General features: G+C 38.1%; 1 protein-coding gene across 4 annotated transcripts in view; it reads left to right on the plus strand.

Annotated features, from left to right (window-relative positions):
• Nucleotides 1-27,089, plus strand: part of LOC129780217 (pseudouridylate synthase RPUSD2-like) — a 619,255-nt gene that overhangs the window by 550,405 nt on the left and 41,761 nt on the right. For all 4 annotated transcript variants that reach the window (XM_055788249.1, XM_055788248.1, XM_055788247.1 and 1 more), the window contains one exon: nucleotides 23,541-23,761. In XM_055788249.1, the coding sequence (XP_055644224.1) occupies nucleotides 23,541-23,761 (221 nt within the window). The remainder of the gene's footprint in view (nucleotides 1-23,540; nucleotides 23,762-27,089) is intronic.

A 27,089-nucleotide genomic window follows, 5' to 3' on the forward strand; every position in this document is an offset into this window, starting at 1 on the left:
AGCTAAATCGAGATAAACGTTCCATCAACGAGGTACAGACTTTTAGAGGGCACTTACGCTTACCGCCAGCGCCTTGATAAACAATATTAAGTCCCATTTTTTTTTTATATACATTTTCAATTTCACGCCGTAAGAGATTTAAACACTTGACTAAATCTAAATCGAACAATATGAGTCGTCAAGAACCTATGTTTTTGGGCCTCCAGGTCACGGCACCCCTTGAATCGATTAGTTTATTCGTTGTAAACATGATAAAGCGAAATATGACTCTTATTGGTGTATCGCAAGAAATAAAAAGTATAATCCTCAATTCAAGATAGACTATGGATTAATACGAACGAAAGGTCTGGCATCCCTGGCCATCAGCTGCTGCTGCTGGTACTGCGTGTCAAAGTAGCAATTTCGGGGAACAATTTCTCTTCTCTGGTTTTTTTTTTCTTCACTCTGCACACTGTCCGCCCGCGAAAAGCCAGCCGACTGCTGTTCCGGATAACGCAGATGCGACATTAATATCCTGAATTGGAAAATAATATCACACAAACAGAGAGAGAGAGGGGCCAATTGGGAACCATTTTTGGCCGGTTCGGAGGACTCGCGAGGGAGAAACGTTCCCCCTCGCAGAGGTCTGATAATAACTTTTTGAACAGTGAAATGGTGAGAAGCGCAGGGATATTTTTAGGGAGACCGTGTGGGAGTTTACACACTGATTTGGGAAGCCCCTTCGCCGGTTTCGCCAAATTTCATTTACGAGTGAGTTTGAAAGTTTTGTTTACCCGGAATACGATACACTTCTGGTTGCATTTGGTTTGAACTCGGAAAATGGAAATTGTGGAAATCGGAGAACATTATATTTTATTCCAACAACCGCTGTTTTCATTTAACGCTCTCCGACACAGTTGAAGTTTATGGAAAAACGGTTTGAAATTAATATTGAACTACATTGTTTGATAAAAGTCACTGTACAAAGTTTATTGCGGTTCGTGAATTGTGAGCCAACAATAGTGGTGGCTCACAACGTGGTCCGGCATAATGTAAAACTATCAATACCGTTTCGAAAGCAGCTCTAAGCTCAGACGGGCGAATCGCATAAATTTCGATCCTAAGCGCAATGATTGCCGAAATTTATGGTTCACAATATTCACGGCGAGAGAGAGCCGTGTCGGACAGTTTCATGTAGAGCTGCATAGTGAATAGCCATTACCAGTCGGGGCAGGACACTGTTCGGTGTTCTAACATTGGATTTTTTGAAAATAATGTTTAACGTCATTTATTGAAGAAAGGCATCTCAATATGAGACGATGTTTTGCTAGAGCATCACATAATCAAACACCGTCTCGAAAAACTCAATTCGGCGATGCACGCACGGAGTTCCATTCATCCTGAGCGTTTAGAACGCAAAACCTAAACCCCATTGCCGTTATTATCGCAGAGATAGCCTTCACCGGACCCGAGGCTACTCTCGATGGCCCAACAGATAACGCGTGAGAAAAGATAATCGCCTTTACTGGACGGTAATGCCCCGTTTAGTGAAACCATGTTCCACGGGAGGTCTGATTTTTGTGCGCAGTTCGGGTCAATTTATGGCTCGGTAGGTTGATTGGGTTCACCGTGTCTGGACAATCAACCTTATCTCCATGGCGATTCCTCGCAACTCGAAGGGATGAAAAAAGTCCACTTCGATGGTGACGATACTGTCGTTAAACAAGTTTATAGCCAGAGTTGGTGTTCGTGCCTCATTATAACCCTGATTGGCGTTTTTGTAGCGACGATATAGCAGCGATTGGCGATGGCGTGAAACAAGCGATGTCGATGATGGTGGAATTTGCCGCCACAAACATTCTTTCCGCAGCGCCTGGCTCGAGCCATTTCCAATTTTCGTGACGTTTGGAAATTTGGGCCGTTTGTATTAATCCACCCGATTGATCAAACAACGGAACAACAACTAAAGCTGGCGCGAAACTAACATACGCTATGGTATCGAATGTCATCTGAATAATGGCCCTGTTTTGCGCGGTGCTAAAATGGCAGTAATCGAACAAACAAGCGACGATTTCTCACGCCGCCTATTGGCGCGAACCGTGACATTTAGTTTATAATACCATTAGTGCTCCCAACCCCCTTCTTGTTTGTTCCTCAGGCCAGCTTATTCTTTAATTTAATTCATAAACAAAAATGACTGAAATTCGCTGAAGGGAATCCGTTGCCCGGAAAATCGGAACGACATTAAATTATAGCACTATTGATCCTTTTCATGCTATTTTGCGCTTCCGCTTGCTCGATTACCACCATTATTGTCGTCGATAGCGGAAGCACACAAAGGACATCGTCGTTACAACCATTACACGTAATCGAACATGCACACCACGGCGGGACGGGACGGGGTGTATCGTCACATTCGGCAGGACGAAACGACAGTTCAACTTTCCGCCTTAAGCTTTTGCTTCCCCGAAACGAGATGGAATAATGCCAAGAGGCAATGGTAATAACCAATCTTTCGGGGCGTCCTCCGGAGAATGCAAGCGAATTATGTAAATCCAAAACAGCACAAAGTACGATGGAAGAGTAAGAAAAAAAATCAAACAGCGAAGACAGAGCCGGATCGATCAGAAGCGCGAGCCTCGAGGTCACACTTTAACGTTCCAGCGCGCAATGATACCATAACAGGAAATGACACATCTTGTTGTCATTTGGTGGTTGGTCACCAGGGATCGTGTGGGGAGCCCGAAGTTCGTCTCTTTGCAACATCAATTCCAGAAGGATTCCGAAATGAATTCTCCGGAAGCTCGCATTCGTTCCGAACATCCGAACCGGACCCCGCAGTTGAATGTACTTTAAATGGTTTTTATGGGAGGGGAGGGGGTGCACATCACCGCGCCCTCTTCCTTCTCGCCGGGAGCTTACTTCAGAGCTATTGAAAATATTTGCGCGAATCCTGCAGGAAGTGAACATGCAAAAAGTGCTTCGCCATCTCTGTACAGTGATAGCATTTCAGCGAGTGGCGGTGGTGGTGATATTTTGAAAGTTTGTTGCGAAGATATGCAAGAGCCACTTATTGAAAGCCGGGGAAGTATCAGCATCGAAACAGCAAAACAGGATAATATGAACGCTCTTCCTCCGTTCGGAAATTGTTATCAGTCGAAAAACTGTTCGCTTTCAAATGATTTATTTCAATTTCTTTCGTGAGCATGCTTGCTCATTGGGCACACAATTTACGGCGACGTTAAATAGAGATTTCTGGAGCATGGCATTGTTGTGTAATTATCGAACTCACAATCGTAGAAATAAGTGATTAATCGATTGTAGAAATATCGGAAACTCCAATTGCAATTTGATAAAAAGAGCATGGCGATGTTTTATCAGGTATTAAATAATATTTACTAGTTTACATCCCAATCACCAATTATTGAGAGCGATATTAACGATGAGGTCCTCTTTAAATGCCAAAAAAGACGTGAAACTCAATATTTCGCTACATGCATGATCGTTGGATTGAGGTACAAACACTTCACACAAAATTGAATAACGAGAAGTGGTAAGATATTTGATTTATCAGACGAAGAGTATTCATGTTCTAGATTTCAAATGAAAAAATGGACTCTACAATCCAACTTAGAGACTAGGATTCCGAATCTAGATTCATTAGACGCTGATTCCGATCGAAGGTGCAGGATTGGAATTTTATTTACATATCCCAATTCTTGGAACGAATTTTATTTACATTTTATTTACAATTTTTTCTGAGAAATTTTAAAAATCTCAATTTCGGATGTCTAATCCACATAATACTTTTCGGCGGTAGTTTCAAAAATTCAAATCATAGAATCAAGATTTTATTCTTATTTCACGTCAGGATTCAGATGCTCAAACAAGAACCCCCAGATTTATTTTGCAGATAACGTTTTGAAATACTGATTCCAAATTATAAATGAAAATCCTTTTCCATGAAATGTTATTTGTATTACAGACTCCACGATGCACATACGGGATGTATTTTTACATGGCAGAGACAGTTTACGTATTTTAGTTTCGAATTCAAAATCATGATTCATATACCTAACTCAAATCCGGGCTCCAATTTCTATATAATATTTCAAGATTCTGATTCAAGATTACTATGATCAGAAGGAAAATTTCAGATATCTGATCCCAAAATTTTGACCAATGGATTACACGGACCCGCAGGATCCGAGAGACATTCACCCGAATTATCGAATGTTCTTTTAAGAATATTTTAAATTAGATGATCGGTCACAGAATAAATTAAATTAATTAAATTAATTCAATAGATTCAATAGATTCAATAGATTCAATAAATTTAAAAGATTCAAAAGATTCAATAGATTCAATTTAAAAAAAATATATTGAGATTTTTTTATTGAATCTAGAATCTAGAATCTATATAAATAAAAATGTAAGGCAAAATCTGTTGATAAGTGGAAAGAAGGGATGGTCCGATTTTAGCCTTCTTTGTTTTGTTGTATTCGTCTCTTCCCGTAGATCAATATAGTGGAGCGAAACATCGAAAAAATTTCGGAAAACTCTGAAGGAAGGTCGGAAAATTCGGAAAATTGAATTCCCTCATGTTCGAAAATTACATCATAATAAGCGTTGTTAGTCCATTCGATGTTTGCGCTATCGAAATTGATCTTTGTTCGTAAGTGGATATGGATTTTCAGGCGAAATGACGAAATGTAAGGCAAAATCTGTTGGTAAGCGGAAAACCCGAGGAAGGAATTGTTCAATTTGAGTCATCTTTATTTCGTTGTATTCGTCTCTTCCCGTAGATCAATACAGCGGAGAGAAAAATCGGAAAATTCGGAAAATTGAATTCCCACATGTTCTACAATTAGTTAAGCGTTGTTAGTCCATCTGATGTTGGCGCTAACGAAATTGATTTTTCTTCAAAAGTGGAAAAGGATTTTCAGACGGAATAACGCATCCCTATATCTTCTATCTATATAAACAAAAATGGAACGCCAAAGGTGTTGGTATGCCCTAATCCCGAGGAAGGAATGGTCCGATTTGAATGTCTTTATTTTGTAATATTCTCTGTATCAAACATGTATTCCATGCAACGGAGAAAAATGTTATTTTCAAATGCTTGAAGAATCTTGAACGAGAATTGTGTCTGAAAATAATTTTATATTATAAGGACGAATTTTTGTAGAAGTACTAAACAATTTATAGTAAAAGGAAATTGTAAAGGGTCAAAGGGTAATCAATCAATGAAGAGTTCAGTGATTGGACTCACTAACGTTCACGTAGTAAGAAAACGTGGATGTTTGAAAGTATTCAAATCAAAAAAATCTAATTTGGGCGAACACGAAGTTCGTCGGGTCAGCTAGTCTAGAATATTAATCTAGATTCAATATATTTATTTAAAAAAATCTCAATCTATTTTTTTAAATTATTCCTTCTCTTTATTCGGATAAATGTTAAATTCAATTTTATGTGAGATATGTGTACTTCGGGTAAATATTATAGAACTATTCTCAAAGGCAGTTTTTGAGTAACGAATATTTTCAGGCTCAAGATGCGTGATACAGATTCCAGATTTAATTTTTAAAATGAATTTGCAGAAATTATTTTTAAATCGAGTTTTTTGTGAAGAAACTCGAATTTGCTTGATCACATTACATCATCAACAATAATTTTTTGTTGTCTATTATAGTGACTTTCAACACATTTCGGCTGGTTCGTCACTTTTTATTCCATTTTTGGAAGAATGTCGGGAGTGAGAATTGAATTGAATTGTGATCTCTGCGTGAGAGGTATGGATGTTACCACTACGCCAGATCGCCTCCAATCAACAATAATCATAGCAATGATTATTACAAAAGCCATCAGGCTATAGAGTCTCTAGCCACCTGGCCGATATTGCTCACCAACGTTCTTTTTCATGAAAGTTGCGGTATGAATTGCCGCTCACAAACTATTTGGTGTGATTTTCTTGCATTTGTGTATTATAAGAGAAACAAAATACCATAAAAAACAAGCTTTTGTGTAGTTTTAAAGAGATATACGGCCTCGATCCCATATGCTTACTCATAGAAGTTATTTATTCTCAAACTAGAAAGTCAGATTCGAGATACAGTGACGTCTCGATTGTATCACTGGGTGTTTATATCACGTCTCGTTTATATCACTCTCGAATTTATCACTGAAAATGATTCGCTTATATCACGTTTTTCGAAACATAATAAATAATTTGAAAGGTTAAATTTTTCGTCAAATTATAGATCGAAACATAAGAATTTCACAGAAAATAATATTTCAAAGCATTCATGGCAATTGTGGTGATCAGTTGTGTTCACGGTGACTACGAAACATTTTCTTTCTGCATAATCTGTAGCGTACATCACCTATTTCTTTATAGAGCCCCTCGTTTTACTTTCATAAGTTCGGAATCAACAAATATGGGTTTTTCTGAGCGACTTCCTATTTGATTATGTGAAATGAGGTGCATAACAGTCAGTATAACAATAAATAATTTGTTAGCTCTACGAAAAAGCTGGAGATTTTGAAGAAACTAAAATACAGTGACTTATCCAAAACACAAATCGCCAAACAATACTGTTTTTGTCGGACGACAATCACAAAAATGCTGAAGGAAAAGAACAAAATAATGAACCAGTCTGTTGGTAATTTTAAATTATAAGGCAAATTAAAAATATGCTGCTGAATGTAGAGTTGCTTTTGTATTCTAAATAATTGATAATAAAAAAATCAAAATCAATCAGCAAGTCAGCAAGAACACCATTTCAACGTTGACCAGGTATATTAATTCCGACAAATCTGGTTTATTTTTCAACACATTCAAACGTTACATTAACTTATTTGGAGGAACAACGCGTTGAATGAATGAGGGCTGTCAAAACCGCATTACTTATATGCAATGTTTATAAGTTTCTGATCAATCTGTCATTGATGATAATTGAAAGATCGAACAACCCACGATACGACGCTTTCAGTGTTCTATCCAGGACCTCCTAATGCCAAGATAGCAGCTGTTTTGTGAATGGTTCCAAAATCAGTTTGCGCCGAAAGTTCATCAGTTTCTATCTCAAAATAAAACTCAACCTAAATCCATTGTATTAAAAGATAACTAAAATACGCACCATTGTGTGGATGAACCTTTCTCTGATAGTAGATTTATAGAAGCTTTTCTCTACCGTCGACACAAGACACTGAAAAAAAAAATCATTGAAATATGTAGTATCTTAGATATTTGTGTCCTGGCTCAACGTTTTGTTAACCACCATCATCAAATCTTTAAAGCAAATAAGTGTAGTGCAGAAGTTTATCTCATTCTCATGAATGAACTTATTTTTTGACGTAAGATTACGTCTATCGGGAACATATTGGGGTACAAATTAAACATCGAAAATCGATTACATCGTGAAAATTGTCTAATTTCAGTAAACACTCAGAAATTAAAAATTATAAAAAAATTACCTTTTCCATTTCAAATATGGGGGGAGGGGGCGTCATACAAATTAAGCACAAATTTCTGCATTACTCGAGAATTAATCAAGCAAATGAAACGAAATTTGGCATGTGGAGGTTTTAGGGTGCAATAAATGATTCTAAGGTGGTTAAACTCCTCCCCCCCCCTCTCTCAGGGGGACCGCCATACAAATGAAACACAAATTCCTGCATGAGTCGAGAATTAATCAAGCAAATGAAACTAAATTAGGCATATCGATGTTTTAGGGTGCGACAAATGATTCTATGGTGGTCTCTAAGGAGGGGCTGCCATAAAAATGAAACTCAAATGTTTGCATAACTCGAAAACTAATCATGCAAATGGAGCCAAATTTGGCATGCAAAGGTTTTAGGGGACACGAACCGTTTCTATGGTGGTTCGATACTCCTACCCCCTCTTTAAGGGCATGGGGCCATACAAATGAAACACAAACTTCTGCATAATTCGAGAACTAATCAAGCAAATGGAGCCAATTTGGATGTGAGGGTTTTTGGGTACGAGAAATGTTTTTATGATGGTATGACATCCCTTCCTCCTCTGGAAATGAGAGGAGGGTCCCCTAAAAATAATGCACATATTTCAACCAAACAACATGACAATTGAAAATTTTCGGAAAAATCTGAAGGAAAATGGGAAAATTCGAAAAATTAAATTCTCATGTGCTCTATTATTACATACTGACAAGCGTTGTTAGTTCATTTGATGTTTGCGGTAACGAAATTGATCTTCGTTCGAAAGTGGAAATGGATTTTAATGTGATAGAACGCACTCCTATATCTTCTTCTATCTATACAAATAAAAATGGATCACCGAATGTGTTGATAAGAGCAAAACTCCAGAAAGGAATTGTTTGATTTAGGGCTGTCTTTATTATATCATATTTTCTATATCAAACATTTATTCGATGTAACGGAGAAACATGTTATTTGCAAGTGGTTGAAAAACATTGAACGAGAATTGTATCTGAAAATAATCTGATATTGTAATGACGAGTTTTGTTAGAAGTACAGGTCGGACTCGATTATATACAGACTCGATTATATGTGATTCGATTATATACAATTTTGGACTCGATTATATACAGTTTGAAAAAAAATATTTTTTTTATGTTTCAAATATGACTTATTTCAAGAAGAAATGTAACCTTACGTTAAGGTGTAATTTGAGTGACTAATTCATATACAGGGTGGGCCATTTAAAGTGGAAGCATCTGGCAACCCCATAACTTTTGACAGAGATGTCAGATTAACAAATGTCATACCGCGTTGGAAGCGTCATTTCAGTACAATTTTAACCATGGAACAATACACACCTAAACAACGCGCTGAAATTGTTCAGCTGTACATTCAAAATAACTTCTCAATTGTGGCTTTTGGCAAAAAAATCATAATGTCTGATGAGGCGCATTTAAACTTGAATAAACAAAAGTGTGAATAAACAAAATTGTCGGATTTATGCTACTGAAAACCCTCAATTCATCGAAACGCAACCTCTCTACGACCAAAAAGTTACTGTGTGGTGTGGCATTTATGCCGATAAAGTCATCGGCCCGTACTTCTTTGAAAACGAAAATGGAGCAACGGTAACCGTGAATGGGGAGCGTTATCGGACAATGATAACCGATTTTTTATTGCCATTTGTTCGTGTAAATGAATTGGACAATTACTGGTTCCAACAGGACGGCGCTACATGCCATACAGCGGCTGCCACGACCAAATTATTGCGCGAAATGTTCCCCGGAAGATTAATATCGAAAAACGGCGATTATGACTGGCCACCGAGATCACCAGATTTGACGCCTCCTGACTTTTTTTTATGGGGATATTTAAAATCCAAGGTATACACTGGTAAACCAAGGACCCTAGCTGCGCTGAAAGACAATATCCGACAAGAAATTGCTGCCATATCGGCCGAAACATTGGGCAAAGTGATGGAAAATGCCGAAAAAAGGGCACATTTTGCGGTCAAGGCCAGAGCCGGTCATTTACGAGATATCATAATCAAAAAGTAGTTAGAACAAATCTCCTTGGACCAAAATAAATGAATTTAAAAAAAATTAAAATTCCACTTCTTTACTTTGCTATTGCAAAAACAAATCCTTCCACTTTAAATGGCCCACCCTGTACAGTGGGGTAAAAATCGTGATCTTTGAAGATTTTGCTTGAATTTTCACCAAGAATTCATTATATCGATATTGCAGCCAAATTAAGATAGATAGAATCTGGGTGTCAAAGAACAAATTGTAGAGCTTCAATTTAGAGAGCTCCAATTTGATTGATACAATCCAGTTTAATGAAAAAAAAAATCAGGATGACATTAATAATAATACATTAACAATTATTAACTTCTAAGTTTTTCACTTCCAAAATGTTATTAACACTTTGACGTCCGCACGATTCGTAAAAAAATATTCGCTTGGCGCCAGCAGCGCTAATTCGGATTATTTGGCTTGTCACAGCCCGTTCTTCGGGATTATCGGATTATCAGGAAATTATAAATTGTTAACTTTTACTAATCTCATCGATAGTTTTCATAAGTTCTCAACCCTGTTCACCTACTTTCACGACATTTCGATGATATACATACGTAAATTTTACAAACCTGTCCATATTCTCCCCACTACATGTCCACGCGGGTAATCATCGAAAAAATGTTCTACTTTTCGGTCTGACTTTATTTTAGTAAAAACATTGAAAAACATTCGGTCAATTAATTCGAAAAACAGTATAGGGTAAATGATTTTGGTTTGTCCAGTCGAAAATATGATCATGGTTTGCCCACTTTTTTGAATGCTCTAATTCAGCGCTCCTGTGTCAAATAAGGTCTTCGAATGTTTCGAAACATATAAATGAAATTGCCTTTTACATGATTTATAGTAGTTTGATAGTATATTTTTACGAAATAACATGTTTTAAAGGATTATAAATACACCTTCTATTTGTGTCAATGCGCCCCTCATTCGAGCTAACTTTTAATCGATCACCAGATGATTATTTGGCACGTATTCAGACCTTTTCTGGATTACAACACTTATAAATATTGTAAACATCATGCTTGCTCACCATTTGTATCGGATTTACATAGCTAAACCATTAAATTAACGCATTTTGATGAACTCAATTCTGATTATGAGTTGTCCAATTCAATAATGTTGTTTTGTCCACATGATTTCTATGGCAACCGCTTGGCGCGCTGCAGTTTGTTTATGTTTGTTTATGGTGTGCTTCGCGCATAGCAGAAGTATGGTTTTTCTGTGTTGATTGTGTTGAGGTGAACACTTCTAAAATGCCCAAGAAAAGGCAATATTCTGAAGAAAGCCTAAATTATGAATGAATCAATATGATGACAGTAAACTCAAGCAATGATAAATGCAACATCTAATTGTGAATTCGAATGCTTTCATTCAAAAATGGTGATTTCTAAAACCGGACAAACCATGATAATTTTTTTGGGCAAACCATGATCACAGGTGGTCAAACCATGATCATAATTCTTCTTTAAGGAAAATCGTTAAAAAACATAACAATTTGAATAATTTCAACACCTTATGGTAGTATTAGCAACTAGAGACTTGGGGCTTTCCAACAAACCCAAACTCGTATCGATTATGTGTGATTTTCATGAAGAAAAATCGATTTGCATTTACTAGTTGCGTAAAAACACCCCAAATTGGACAAACCAAGATCATTTACCCTATTGGAATGCAAGAAACTGCATTTAAGTTCGGAGAAACATTTTACTATGTCCGTATTTCCCCATCGCCTACTCATTAAAACACGTAAGCGTGTTGGCGTGTGTAAGTTATTGTTACCTAAACAAAACCCCAACAGAATGCAAACGATACTAAAGTGCTGTCGCCGGCCACTGAGATACTATATACACGTAACCATTGTGGTGTCGCCGGCATTCAGACGCAAGTTTTCGTACGTAACCACTGTGGTGTCGCCGGACGCCAAAGTGTTAAAATCCATTAATTTAGATGTTCCACTACTATATCCTGTATCAAATTTTCTCATCTTTCAAATGAAAGCAACAGAATCGTCTTCCGTAGCGTACTTTGTAATGTAGAGCCAGTTCGAAGCAACTGAGTCCGAAACAAAAAAAAAGTTCTATAACTCTGTCATTGTTGAAATTCGAACATATGCGTAGAAGAATTTTTCGTCTACGAGTGATCGTTTATCACCCTCTGAGAGAATCTGGATATTTTTTTTTCATGTGAGAAAGGTATTTTCTGGCTTTAAGGGGATGAATCAAAAATCAAATTACTTTTTTATATTCAAAAAAAAAAAATGAAAAATACATGCAAAAAAAACGAATAAAAAATATTTTTTTTGATTCGATTATATACAGGATTCGATTATATATAGTGAAAAGAAATCAGAAACTGTATATAATCGAATCCGCGCTGTACTAGAAATTTTATAGTAAAAGGTAATTTTAAATGGAAGATTAGAAAATCAATCAGTGAACAGTTCTGCGATTGGACCTATGGACGTGCGCTTAGTAAAAAAACGTGAATTTGATAACGAAAAATAAATATTGGGCGGGACGAAGTTTGCCGGGTCAGTTAGTATAAAATATAAAAAGAAAAATATTTAGCGAATTTTGTTCAATCGGAGTAGGTGATCTACTGATTCAATGCTATTGTCAACCGACTGATTCAAACCACATTTTGTTATAGAATTTGAAGTTTGGTATCCGTATTAATGTAATTGAGTTGCCGTTCATGATTTCTCACAATGCCGTTGGCTAACCTAACTTCTACGTCTCTATTGCTTGGTGATGGGGTAGGATTTTGATAACCATTTACTTCGATACCGTCGATTGTTCCAATAGTATGGGTTCGACGTGCACGTCAAAATAGAGGCTGAGTTCCTAAAATTCTTTAGATCGAACCAACAAATGTTCGATCCGATCCGACTTGAAAGATGCAATAAGTCCGAAAGGAAATGCAGAAAACATTCGATTCGTTCTACAACTATTCCGTCCATATATGTCGCGTAAGTCCACGGTCACTAATTGATATCAGAGTGGCATCGTTTATTATCGATCGCAAAAAACGTGGTACGTTCAGAAAATCTATATCGGGAGCAAACGTGAATGTTCGAAATGATTTAAATAAAAAAAATGTGAGGGGTTGTATCTAGGACACGACCGCATATTTTCGACGTAGAACTACGCAATTATATTATGCAATTCACTTGTTTACCACTGATGTCTAGAACTACCAAAATATGTGAACGGGAGAATTGTCAAACGATCACTGTATTTTACATTTATCTCTGAAATTATTGCACATCTCATGTTCACGTAGTTCTCGAACCGCGAAGGTTCATTCACCTCTAGTATCTGAAATGACGATTTTCCCAGGCTTCTCAGCTTCGAAGTACGTTTTAGGGAAACATATACCGGACCGCACAATGACAAGCCAGTACAAAAGTACTCAACACCAAAAAATACCCCCGACTTGCATGTATTTGCAAAGCGGATTCCTCCAGGCACATTAATTTTGAACTCCGTGTTAGGGAAACACAGCTCAGTGGGCAAAAAATACCCCCGACTTGCATGTTTTGACAAAGCGGATCCCCCAGGCACATTGATTTTGAAGTCAGTGTTGGGAAAACTGTAAATCGGGCCAATCAAAACTCGACAGTTAGGGCGTTTATATAACGCTTGATATTTTACAGTTATTCAATTATTCATCTCATGCAAAATAATATTTTAGTAATTGTGATAGACGCGTAGAAATATTTCCTATCAATTGATGCAAACATCTTTCCGAATTCTATTAAGAAATGTTCGAGTTATAAGCATTCGAAATACGGGTAGGGATAGCACACAAATCGGCTAAACGAATGTATGGGAAAAAAGGAAATTCTTCCAGTTTTCATGAATTTAAACCGTTTAGATATTATAAAAAAGGATGTGGTCTAAGGTGATGTGCGAACAAACATATATGACAATTTTATGATTTTATCCAAGTTTTGAATTTTTTTCATCTATGTACATATGGTACATATGGCCACCAGACTTCTGAAACGCGTTTCATATAATCAATATATTTACTTTAGAAAGGCGTCTTCACTTTAGTGACTTTTTCGTTGAATAAAAACCCATAATTGTTTAATATGTGATTGAAACGCAATATTCTTCAATATTATTGAAACATTTATTTGCTATGCTATATCTTCTATATGTATAAAAATCTCGTGTCACGGTGTTTGTTACCGAACTCCTCCGAAACGGCTCAACCGATTTTGATGAAATTATACTCAAAATGCTTGGTAGGTATGAGAATAGGTTGTAAATTATATATGATACCGGTAGGATACCGATAACCATACATTTAATACCGAATAGGGTGGCTCTATGCAGAAAAAAAGATCTGGATATTTTTTTTCAAAAATTTGACTTCATACCATACATATAACCTTAAATTTTAACCCCAATTCCCTATTTTTAATTGCGATTTCATTATTTTTGTGTCAAAAATATTCTAATAATTTAACCGTTGTTCGTTTTTTCAACAGAACGAATTCATTTAAGTTGTTCAATGACTGATGGCGTAACGACCGCTTCATTGAACATCCATCTACAAATACACAAGTAACATCAATTCATCTAAAGCAGGGAGCATCTCCGACGAGCTGGAAGCCTTTTTGAATGAGCACAATGAGTTATCGAAATTCTTCAAATCACATTTGCTCGGATAACAAAATGACAATCACGCTATTGCCATCAGCCCTGATAAAACATCAGCTGGAGAGCACGTGTGTAGATCCAAAGCACAAGCGCTGCTGGAATCATGATAGCACGGTGACACGAGAAATTTAATGCGAAGAAAAAACAATAATCTGGAATTGCGTTCATACGACCGTTCATACGACCCTCGCTATGTTCTTCTTCAATGGCACTAACGTTCCCAAGGTTTGCCTTCTCAACGTAGTATTACTTGCGTCATTTTTATTAGTAAATAAATAGTTGAGATTTCTATGACGAACAATACGCCTTGAATGTATTCTGGAGTGGCAAGCTCAAGAATACGCGTGACTAAAGGGTGTGTCACATCAAATTGCATCACGGGAAAAACGCTGTAGAAATTCGCCCAGTAGACCAATCCTTTTGAAAATTTTAGACAGTAAAATAAAAACTATTAAACAACTTTTGGCATTTTCCATTTTTCATACTTCGAGCCCAAGCCCGTATGCTCGCACCTTCCTCTTTACCCCGTCCATAAGGTAAGTTTTTTTTGAACAGAAATCCATTTTCTCTTGAAGTCCGCCTCCGATTTGACAACTTTTGGGTTCTTCCGGAGGGCCTACTTCATAATCGCCCAATATTTCTCTATTGGGCGACGCTCCGGCGCGTTGGGCGGGTTCATTTCCTTTGGCACGAAGGTGACCCCGTTGGCTTCGTACCACTCCAACACGTCCTTTGAATATTGGCACGAAGCGAGATCCGGCCAGAAGATGGTCGGGCCCTAGTGCTGCTTCAATAGTGGTAGTAAGCGCTTCTGTAGGCACTTTTTAAGGTAAACCTACCCGTTTACCCTGCCGGTCATCACGAAGGGGGCGCTCCGCTTTCCGCAAGAGCAGATCGCTTGCCACACCATGTACTTTTTGGCAAACTTGGATAGTTTCTGCTTGCGAATCTCCTCCGGAACGCTGAATTTGTCCTCTGCGGAGAAGAACAACAGGCCCGGCAGCTGACGAAAGTCCGGTTTGACGTAGGTTTCGTCGTCCATTACCAGGCAATGCGGCTTCGTCAGCATTTCGGTGTACAGCTTCCGGGCTCGCGTCTTCCCCACCATGTTTTGCCTTTCGTCGCGGTTAGGAGCCTTCTGAACCTTGTATGTACGCAGGCCCTCCCGCTGCTTGGTCCGCTGGACGAATGAACTTGACAAATTCAGCTTATTGGCGACATCCCGGACCGAACTTCTCGGATCACGTCTAAACTGCTTAACTACGCGCTTGTGATCTTTTTCACTGACGGAGCATCCATTTTTGCCGTTCTTCATCTTCCGGTCGATGGTTAGGTTCTCGAAGTATCGTTTTAGTACTCTGCTGACCGTGGATTGGACGATTCCCAGCATCTTACCGATGTCCCGGTGTGACAACTCCGGATTCTCGAAATGAGTGCACAGGATTAATTCACGACGCTCTTTTTCGTTCGACGACATTTTTCCAAATTTACGAAAAATTGACAGTGAAGCATGGCCAACGTGATCAATACACTCTTATCTGATTTTAAAGCGAAAGCTGAAGATATAATCCCTAAAAATTAAATTTCTACAGCGTTTTTTCCGTGATGCAATTTGATGTGACATACCCTTTACAGTGCAAGTCAGAAGGGTTTCTTTAACGAAAAATCTCTTGCATAAACATTAGACCAACGAGACCCCGTCACAGATACTTAATTCATTATGAACATCATTTCTCATTTTGATTTAATATTTATGAACATGCGACGAAACAAACAGAGGGGGCGCTCGATGGATTTTTATGTTTATCATATGGTGATTTGACATGGTCAAGAAACGCCAATTCAAGATATCGTAAGCTGTGCCAACAATTTATGGTCGACATATACGCGAAGATAGAGATTGAACGACTGCAATTCTTACTACACAATCAACAAAAGCGGTGCGAGGAATAATACATTCACTTGCGAGACACTATCATGAGCAACGCCGACACAGCTTTTGTTATAGCCATGCCAAAGCGCAATGCATTGTCATGACAATGCGCGTGTGTTCAAACACAAAATGAAGTTCGATCGTATTCGTCCCCACATATTGTTGGTTGTATTCTGTTGAATGGAAAAAGCGCAATTTTGCATTCTGTTCAAGCTCAAGTCCAATCGAGTCGAGCAAATGTGACAACCTTGCCACGCAATTCGGCGTAAACAACATTGGTCTCCATGTTCCATTTCTATGAAGCAAAAATAGTAATGGTTTTCGGGTGGAATAAACACGCAAAATTTAGCATTCAAACACATTCAAAACAAATTTAGCATCCAAACGAAATCCAATAATAATTTTCATTCAAATTTCAACAATTTAGAATTATTTCCGGAATTATGCCGATCAGATAGAGAGTAAATTGAACCACAAATACGGATTACTTATTTTGACCATTGTTTCGCGACAAGGCGAACGAATTTAAGAGTGTAAAAGTCGATTTCGATTGAATTGTAAAATCCGATCACTCATATGCATATATGAATATTGAGTTCTACAAATCGGTGAAGAGTAATAAAAACATCCATGATTAAAGAAAGCAATATGGCTGTGTTTCAAACTTAGATTACCGATGTGAATGACAACGATAAAATAACGCGATTCCAAACAGGCCGAATCATCAGCTCCATTGAAGTTAGCTGGCGTATCGCTGTTTTACAATTTATGAACGAGACCAAGCTGTTATAAACTAAGCCATGTTGAAAATCACATGCACGTATTTTCTAACAAGGAGACAGCAATAAATATTGATTTTCTATATTTAATTTTTTCTACTTTACGACAAACTTATATTACTTTTTTCAGTTGACATTTAACTTTTAAGAGATCAAACATGTCAGTTACGTTAATGAAATACACCAAGAAACATTATATAACCTTTCGTTTTTTTATCGGTCACATTCGATTCATTTTAAAGATCGTTGAAATATTCAAACACACTTACAATACATTAGTGTGTTTTATTCAACACCCAAAATGTTCACTAGAAATAATTTATTTGGCAGAACAACGTTTGCCTGGTCAGCTAGTATAGGTATAAAAAAGACTGCGGGCTGAATGGAGAGCGAGGCAAGAAGAATTCGGGGCTCAACTTATTAATGAATATATTATCTCTATTTAAGGAACTGTTGTTCGCTTTTTTCACATTTAATTTTTTTCCCTTGTACCCTGCGTTGTTCTCCATCATTCAATCAACAAAATTATCAAAAGAATGTAGATCGTATTCGCTGGAATAGCTGGAAGCAGCCTTTCCCATTAGGCGAAAACAGATTTTGCTGATGAAATGTTGTTTTCATTCCAACAATAACACACACACAAACACACGGTTGGTTGTCTCTCAATCTAATATGACGTTTGCATGTACAGAAAAAAAAACTGTGCTCACCACTCGTTCCGATTATGTATTCCGTGTTGTGTGCTGGAAGGCTCAATAAACTCCCAACAAATCAAGCAAGCAGCAATCCTCATCCTCACCCTTCAAGCACAAATGCAGTTCTTCAATCTGAGAAATTCTGTGCGCTGGATGAAAAAATACCCTCCATTGCATCGAAAGCCACAAACTTTCCTCGGGACGGATCTGCTCCAAGAGTGGTTTACCGATGAAATGCATGCAACAGCAACATCCACGTTCTGCGCTAGTTCTGTTCCCGGGAATGTTCAATCTCGTTCCATTTTATTTGCTTATGCTTTTGCACTTGTCTGGAATCAGGAGTTTTTTTTTCTAGTGCGATTGTGGGGAGCCTTCCCTGGCAGTTTGATTGATCCAGTCCCGACGAATGCGTCCGTATGCGTCCAGGAATGATTTCTAGATTATCGTTATTCAATCACTGTTAGTATAGAATATTAGTCACGGAACTTTGAACTTTCTTTTTGTGCCCAACGGCGGAAAAAAATATAACATAACGGCAATCGATGCCATGGGGAACGCGGTATTTATCAGTTGAGAAGTAAAGTTGAGGAAAACATTCGCCCATTACAAATTTGAAATAGGGGGTCTTCGTAGCCACTTGGTTACGCGTTCGCTTACTAAGCGATCGGTCGTGAGTTCAAACTCAGGACCCTCAATTGACCATCTTTGTGTTGTTATAGAATAACTACGTCCACGCAAACATCATCAGCGATGGAAATCGATCCACGGTCGAAAATAGATCGATTCACCCATACAACTGCTCTGCTCTGCAAGAAACATCGGGCTGCTGTTCTATAAATAACCCAACAATGATCACTATCAACTGTCTCCGCTGTCCGGTCTGCTGAACAATGGAAGAACAGAAAGAATACCCTTACGCCGAAATGGCTACTACTGTGTAATTTACCATAATGTAATGGAACAGAAAATTTAACGCCTAAATGGCTACTACTAACTACTGTGTAATTTACAGTTTATACAAACATAAACATATGTACATGTACACGATTAAAACCCGGCTCTGTTACAGCTAAAATGCTAATGAGCCTAATAAATAAATAAATGGGATAAAAAAATTTGAAATATATTTGTAAATCAAGCACATAATTCTGGGATTCCAATCTCATTCCCGATTGATTAACCGGTAGGAATGTTTTCATTTTATTACCTTCCGACATGACACTGTCTAGACCAGGGTTTCTCAAAGTGGTCGATATCGACCCCTTGGGGTCGATTTCGGTTTCCAAGGGGTCGACACAAACAAAAATTTATTTTAGGGGTCGACGATGTCTAAAAATCGACCCCTATTTATTAAGACAAGTTCTTATTCCAAACTTTCATGATACTGTATAAGTTGTATTACGTGAAGCAACTTGTTAAAATAATGACTAATATTTTAGTAGAACGAATGAAGTCATGATCAATTTGAGGTCCAAACAAACATAACAAGCTTGCATTCAGGTCGCAAGTTTATTTGCGTTCTGAAATTCCTTGGAGCTTGAATGATAATACACTCATCGACTAATTTAATTCAGGAGATTACAACGTGATTACACAGCTGAATAATGTGAACTTAAATGAAGTGATTGAAAAATAGTTTAAGAGATATTTAGTTACTTACGCGCGTAGCGTTTTCTTTTATTACTTCAGGATATTTGGTCGGTGTAAAGTCAGACTGGTCCATGTGACATTTTCATGATTTCGAGAAAAACGAGCTTAAAGTTTAGTGATGTAAGGGATTTTCATTTATTATTCAAAATAATTTCGATCCGTTATTCTTGCTGTACGCTTGAATTTTAAATCTGATAAATGTGGTATGTAGCTTACAACATGCTTAACAGAATGCAATCAATAACTCGAAATTTTGAATTTTGCGACTTGGTCCCCTCTGACTGAACACCAACCACTTGTCACCGATAATTATGAATGTTAATTTTTTTTTGTTTTCTTTTTCAAAATAGTAAAATAGTAGTAAAATAAGCTACAAAATATTTGGTACTTCTAATCTTTTGGTACGTACGTGGTCGGTTCAAAAAGTTTCGCGACTTTCGAATTTACGCGGGTTATGTTCGGGCTTCCGGCATGCTTTGCGTTTACATCTTTTCGACCCTCTGAGAACATTGTTTCGAACTACGATAAACGTTGTTTCGCTCCAAGGTAGGTTCACCAGATGTCACAATCAACATTCGGATTGTGTTCCCGCATTTGATTTTGATTTTCAGACAAAATTTGATACAGATTCTTTGATCCATTTTTGCAATAGGCAAATATCAAAGACAAAACCAGTGTGTAAGAAAAGCAGTTGTCAAAAATTAACTGAACATTCAAGATAGTCGTACTTGTCAGCATAAGTGAGAGACATGAGTAAAGGGTGTGTCACATCAAATTGCATCACGGAAAAAACGCTGTAGAAATTCGCCCAGTAGACCGATCCTTTTGAAAATTTTAGAGAGTAAAATAAAAACTATTAAACAACTTTTGGCATTTTCTTTTTATTCATACTTCGAGCCCAAGCCCGTATGCTCGCACCTTCCTCTTTACCCCGTCCATAAGGTTCTGTACAACGTCAGGTTGTAGTTTTTTTTGAACAGAAATCCATTTTCTCTTGAAGTCCGCCTCCGATTTGACAACTTTTGGGTTCTTCCGGAGGGCCTGCTTCATAATCGCCCAATATTTCTCTATTGGGCGAAGCTCCGGCGCGTTGGGCGGGTTCATTTCCTTTGGCACGAAGGTGACCCCGTTGGCTTCGTACCACTCCAACACGTCCTTTGAATAGTGGCACGAAGCGAGATCCGGCCAGAAGATGGTCGGGCCCTCGTGCTGCTTCAATAGTGGTAGTAAGCGCTTCTGTAGGCACTCCTTAAGGTAAACCTGCCCGTTTACCGTGCCGGTCATCACGAAGAGGGCGCCCCGCTTTCCGCAAGAGCAGATCGCTTGCCACACCATGTACTTTTTGGCAAACCTGGATAGTTTCTGCTTGCGAATCTCCTCCGGAACGCTGAATTTGTCCTCTGAGGAGAAGAACAACAGGCCCGGCAGCTGACGAAAGTCCGCTTTGACGTAGGTTTCGTCGTCCATTACCAGGCAATGCGGCTTCGTCAGCATTTCGGTGTACAGCTTCCGGGCTCGCGTCTTCCCCACCATGTTTTGCCTTTCGTCGCGGTTAGGAGCCTTCTGAACCTTGTATGTACGCAGGCCCTCCCGCTGCTTGGTCCGCTGGACGAATGAACTTGACAAATTCAGCTTATTGGCGACATCCCGGACCGAACTTCTCGGATCACGTCTAAACTGCTTAACTACGCGCTTGTGATCTTTTTCACTGACGGAGCATCCATTTTTGCCGTTCTTCACCTTCCGGTCGATGGTTAGGTTCTCGAAGTATCGTTTTAGTACTCTGCTGACCGTGGATTGAACGATTCCCAGCATCTTACCGATGTCCCGATGTGACAACTCCGGATTCTCGAAATGAGTGCACAGGATTAACTCACGATGCTCTTTTTCGTTCGACGACATTTTTCCAAATTTACGAAAAATTGACAGTGAAACATGGCCAGCGTGATCTATACACTTTTATCTGATTATAAACGAAAGCTGAAGATATAATTCCTAAAAATTAAATTTCTACAGCGTTTTTTCCGTGATGCAATTTGATGTGACACACCCTTTACCAACATAATACCACAAAAAATCTAGAATCGAACATACGTAACCCGCATAAATTCGAAAGTCGCGATACTTTTTGAACAAACCTGTACTTTCTACTAAAAATGACTTTGAGCAATGACATCGCTCAGAGACGAATTGACGGGATGTTATTACAGACCAACAGATCCTCTCTCCAGTTGGGTGAGTCTGCATTACCTGGCATCGGAGCTCTGTTGTGAGGGTATGTTCGATATATTAAAGATGAACAAAGAAACCGTTCGAACGCGGAGATTTAATGCTTCAACTCACCAATATTGGACCGGATTTAGATAGATTGGTAGAACGTCACCAAGTTCATTCACCACATCAATTTGATGCAAGGTACGGATACTTTTGTACTCGCATATATTTCTGCAGATGGGAGCGTGTTCCCCAACACAGATTTCAAAACCAATGAGCCTGGGGATAACGGCATTGCGAAATAGATGCAAGATGCGGGTACTTTTGTACCCGCATGCATCTTTACACTCGGGAATATGTGCAGACTTTAAAAGCGGTGTGAACCCAATGCTTTGGCTCGGTTATTCGAAGATATCCCTTGATGTCTTCAGCTTACTGAACTTCTATGTATACCGTTTGGCAAAATGTTGAGAACAATTTGCTGCGATAACGTCTATAACGTCAATTGAACAATATGCGTTCAACTTATATGTCAAAATTAAAACTGAGTGCCTGGAGCTCAATAAATCAAGCAAGTTTGCGGTTCGAGAAGTGCGTGCATTTGGGAGATGCAATAAATTCAGAGGGAAATGTAAAATACATTGATCATTTAACCATTCTGGCGTTCACATATTTTGGAAGTCCAAGAGAAAAAAAAATGAAATGAACAAGGCGTCATGCCATACGACTTGCAACGAAGAAAATAATCTATCACAATTCATGAATTGACCTAAATTGGGATTTGTACGCGTTTGAATCCGGAAATTGTACCATTCAATCACTGGTTTAATCAATAATTACACTCAAATGGCCTACTAAGCCAACGTTAGTCCTACGTCAACCTTGTGATTGTATTTTAGGTATAACTCACCCATAGTTTTTGACGTAGGAATACGTCTTTCGGGAACATATTTTTATCTTTACTTTGCGATTGTAGAGTTAGTTTCAAAAATTTGTTACCTACTTTATTTGTAAGTAATTTGTATTTAAAATTATTAATTACACTTGTAATCAACTGAAGTTCATGTATATATTTATTTTGTTGAATTTTTATGAGAAAATAATGAAAATAATGGCTATAGGGGTCTATGGTATCACTTCATTCTGGGAAAGGGGTCTATTGCCCAGAACAGTTTGAGAGCCCCTGGTCTAGACGTTCATAAATCGTGTGGCTCAAAGGAGGCGCATGGTCTCATTCCACTCAAAACAGTCCATTTTCAAACAGAACACCCAAACCGAATGTTCGCTCATCACATTCAAACTTAATGTACCGCAAAATATGACCAATCCATGCCCATAATCTTCAACCCTTCTCATCCCTAACAATAAGTTCTCTCTGCAGAGGAAATTAGCCACGCAATGCAAACTCATTGTTGCTTCCCATTGTCATTAGGTGGTCCAGAAAGCTGCTGTATTTCTGTACTCGAAGCGCAATAAAAGCACAAAATGCAAACACAGTTCTACCCGTCGCCAAAATTCTGCGTGTTTGTTTCCAGCCCATTATTTATGCTAACGCAGCTCTCTCCCTTTTTTAATGGTCCATTTGCTTATCTAAACTCTTTGAGATGTGCCCGTAAAACTGGCTCTCCATCTTTGCGGCTGATTGCTGTACTAATTTTCCGGTTCTGCTGCTGGCTTCCCATTAGGAAGTTCTTCTCCACCTCTCACACTTTCCTCGCGCTTCTCATCTCTTTCATAACTAACTTACTTGGTTAGATTTAACCTTCATTTCATTTCCATCCGAGGAGAAAAGCAACTAACCCTTTTATCCTTCCCTTCAGTGATGCTTGTGTTTTTTTTCTTACGTTTTCTCCTCCCTATATTTTTATGCCTCTCTTTATTTTCCTAGAATAAATAGTATAAATTCATACTACTAAAACCTACCGTAATCCAGATATGCAAATAACAAACAAGCGCGCCAGTATTGCAGACTAAATGTTTACTCATTTCAATCTTTGTTTTTTTTTCTTGTATTCTCTTCACTCTCCCTTCCCCTTGCGATCGTTTTCACAACCCCCGATAAATTCGAAAAAAAAATCTAGGTCCATCCGTGCGGCCGTTATCGCCACAATACGGTCGTGTTCATCCTGGCCAAGGAGTACAACCTGAAGAACCTGCGAACGATCCACCGGCTGGATCGGCTCACTTCGGGCCTGCTGCTGTTCGGGCGGAGTCCGAAGAAGGCCCGCCAGATGGAGCACCAGATTCGGAACCGACAGGTGGAGAAGGAGTACATCTGCCGGGTGGATGGCGAGTTTCCGGAGTGAGTATTATTTGAATTATTCCAAGCATTTTTCGTACACTCTCATATTCCTGTTCTATGAATATCAAGAAAAATTGTATTATAGTGAATTTATGAAATTTCAATTCAATTTCTTAGAAAATGTAAAGCATATGAATGTTCATATTTGCACTTTAATCCGATTATAATAATCAACATATCAAATTGAAGCCAATGAGCTAGGTTTTTTTTTGAGAAAAAATATCACACATACGAAAAAAATGGATCCTATTCCCACAGAATTAACGTATGCATTAAAAAATGGACAAATTTCAGATGGCGATGAAAATAAAACTACATAAGATAATTAAATGGTCCAAATTTTGCTTGAATGCTACATTTACAGCATTCTAAAAAAAATTAGACACCTTGCCGGACAGCCTTACAGTAGTTGACCGGAATTTTAGTCGTGATCGAAGAGAAAATATTTGTCAGCATGATCTGCAGCTCTTTCGTGGACTTGGCGATCAGCTGCTTCTCTGTTTGACCTCAAAATAATTGGAGTTTGTGGCTCGCCCAGCAATTTTCTATCGGTCACAGCTAGAGGACTTTGGGAAGGTTGGCGGACTTTGGTACAACGTCTATCTTCAGTCGCTCTTTCCGGGTGATTGCCTGCTGCTCAGACACTGCCAGCCTAGGCTGACGCTGACGCTGACTGACGCTCCCGGCCCAAGGCGAGGTACGATGAGGCTACCTTGCTCTCGGTCTCCTTCTCCATCTTCTGCGGTTGCTCTGCACTGCCGGATAATCTTCAGAAAACAAACACTGCGCTGCAGTCGAGTTTAATTTTCATTAGCGCGAGTTCATAACAAACACATATTCGCGCAGAATTATGATACTTCACATCGCTTCTCGCTTATGTGATGCGCGCCTCAGCAAAGCATAAAAACAACAGCGCGCCTCCATACCAACCTTATACGCTTGTGTGAAGAAAAATAACTCAACAGAGAAAGCAAACCAGACTCAAGCGCGGTGTAAAACAGAATTAGGTGCAATCACGGCGCAAAAACTGTGCTGACTACAAAACATTTCATCTGTGTTCCGGATCGTGCTCATCCGCCAGAGCGCATGTGTATACAACAAGTGAGATCTCAACTTAGTGCAGAAAATTTGTTACACATCAGCACCGCGTTACATTCTGAAGACTGGTGCCGGACGGTCAAAGGCAGGTTCCCCTTCGACGCTTTCGCCATTTTTCTGAAGAAAGAGGATGTTTGTAATGCCGGATCGGCTATATCTGGCGGACACAACTTCTTCGCGCTCTAAGGAAAAATGTCAGTACGAAAAAAGTCATAGTCGTTTCACAGCTTTCGCCAAGGCTGCTGTAAATCAGCTGATCAGGTCGTCGATGCATTTTTGTAGAAGGCCTAATAAACTTAGGATTAAAGAAAAAAATGATTCATTAAATTATATATTGTGGTTTTTTTTCATCGCCATCTGAAATTTGTTCATTTCTTTTGATGCATATGTTAGTATAGTTGCATAGGAATAAAAAAAGACTAGCTCATTGACTTCAATATTCGATATATCGATCCTCTCAATCGGTTCATTAGTTCGAAGGTTATGAATTTAAAAAAAAAACTCATTTTTGGAAAAGAGAAATAAAATAACCTTTCAATTGAAATTGAATTGAAAAAATCATAACTCAAAAACGAAAAAAAATCACATCTCTAATTTTTGGATATGTCATGTAGAAAACTTCAGCTTCTAGGGAAAATAATAAAGTCTAAAGCCATGTGAACAATAAAAAACTGATACATTCAAAAATTACGAAAACAAAATCCAAATTTTTAGCAAGTCTAACATTTTTCCGGAAAAGACTAGTTAATTGGTTAATTTAATATATAGATCAAAATATCGGTCCAGTAGTTCAAAAGATATGAACTTAAAAAAAATGAACTTAAAAAAAAGTCATTTAAAATGGGAAAAATAGATTTTTCTGATAACAAAATAAAAAAATCGGACAACAACAAACAAAACTACCACTTTTCACGAAAATCTCAGAACTACTATATCGGTTTGGCATGGAATGGCTGATAACATAGAATTACTATTCAGCGTTTACAACCTGTGTTGCCAAAGGTACAGATCAATTATGAAAGACTAGCAGACTCGGCGAACTTCGTCCCGCCGTTAAATCCCCTAACTATTCGTTAGTTGATCTTTGGATATATCTTTTTCAAGGCTGAGGCAAATGAGCTTTGTAGTGTACAGCCTACATAATAAGAAAAAAAAATATCTTTATCTATTAATTTTCTTGATGTTTTTGAGTACTTAAAACACATTACCATTACCATTTTCGAACAAAGAACAATTTCGATAGCGCGAACCCCGAATGGATTGACAACGCTTATCACGATGTAATTGTAAAACATACAGGAATTAAATTTTCCGAAGTTTACCATTTTCCTTCAGGATTTTCCGGGAATTTTCCGATTTTTCTCTCCGTACCATTAATCTACGAACAGAGACAAATACAACAAAATAAAGAAGACTCAAATCGGATTATTTGTTCCTCGGGTTTTGCGCTGCGTTCAAATTGAGCCACAGATTGAAGTTTATCAATGACTGCTTTTCTACATAAAATGAAAACTCCCACATCCATCCACAATCACCGGATGTCGATCCCATCGAAAATTTATGGGATCATCTCAAGAAAAAATATCCAGGAACACACTATCAAGGATAAGGATCCCGAGAAGCTTCTGATGCATAAATAGCAGAGAATTTCTTTCGCAACAAATGAAAAAAGTGGCTGTTTGGATTGAAAGACGCACACAGAGCGTAATTGCAGCAAAAGAACTCGCTTTGCGGAATTATTGGCCTTTTACGGGCAAGTTGAAAAAAATGTGGTTTTGCTTTGTGAGAGGGTTGGTTATGAATAAGGAGATATATAAAAAAGAAAAAGAGAAATGGAAAATAGTAAAAGTTTGATAACATATTTTCAGATTTAATCTTATACATAGTCTGTAATGAAAATCTAATAGGAAAGATGTAATTCGAAATATGCTCTAATCTTGGATTAAATCTCAATGGATTCCCCTTTCCACTGGACTTCGGAATGTGCTCTTTTAGCATTTCTTTGATGCAGCATTCCATTTTTTCAATGATGGCCTGATTTATCTTGCCCAATACAATAAACCAGTATCGAGTGATAGTAGGTAATATTTTTTTCTACTTGAATCGTACTCTTGCTTAGATGTGAAGAGCCTAAGACAATTCAAATTACAGAATTTGGGTCGATAATATTAGGTTGTGGAAAAAGTTATCCATTATTTTTGGGTGAAATTCAAAACTTTTTTAAATATGC

Source organism: Toxorhynchites rutilus, chromosome 3 (assembly GCF_029784135.1).
Source record: "Toxorhynchites rutilus septentrionalis strain SRP chromosome 3, ASM2978413v1, whole genome shotgun sequence".
In the NCBI taxonomy this organism is placed as follows: Eukaryota; Metazoa; Arthropoda; class Insecta; order Diptera; family Culicidae; genus Toxorhynchites; species Toxorhynchites rutilus.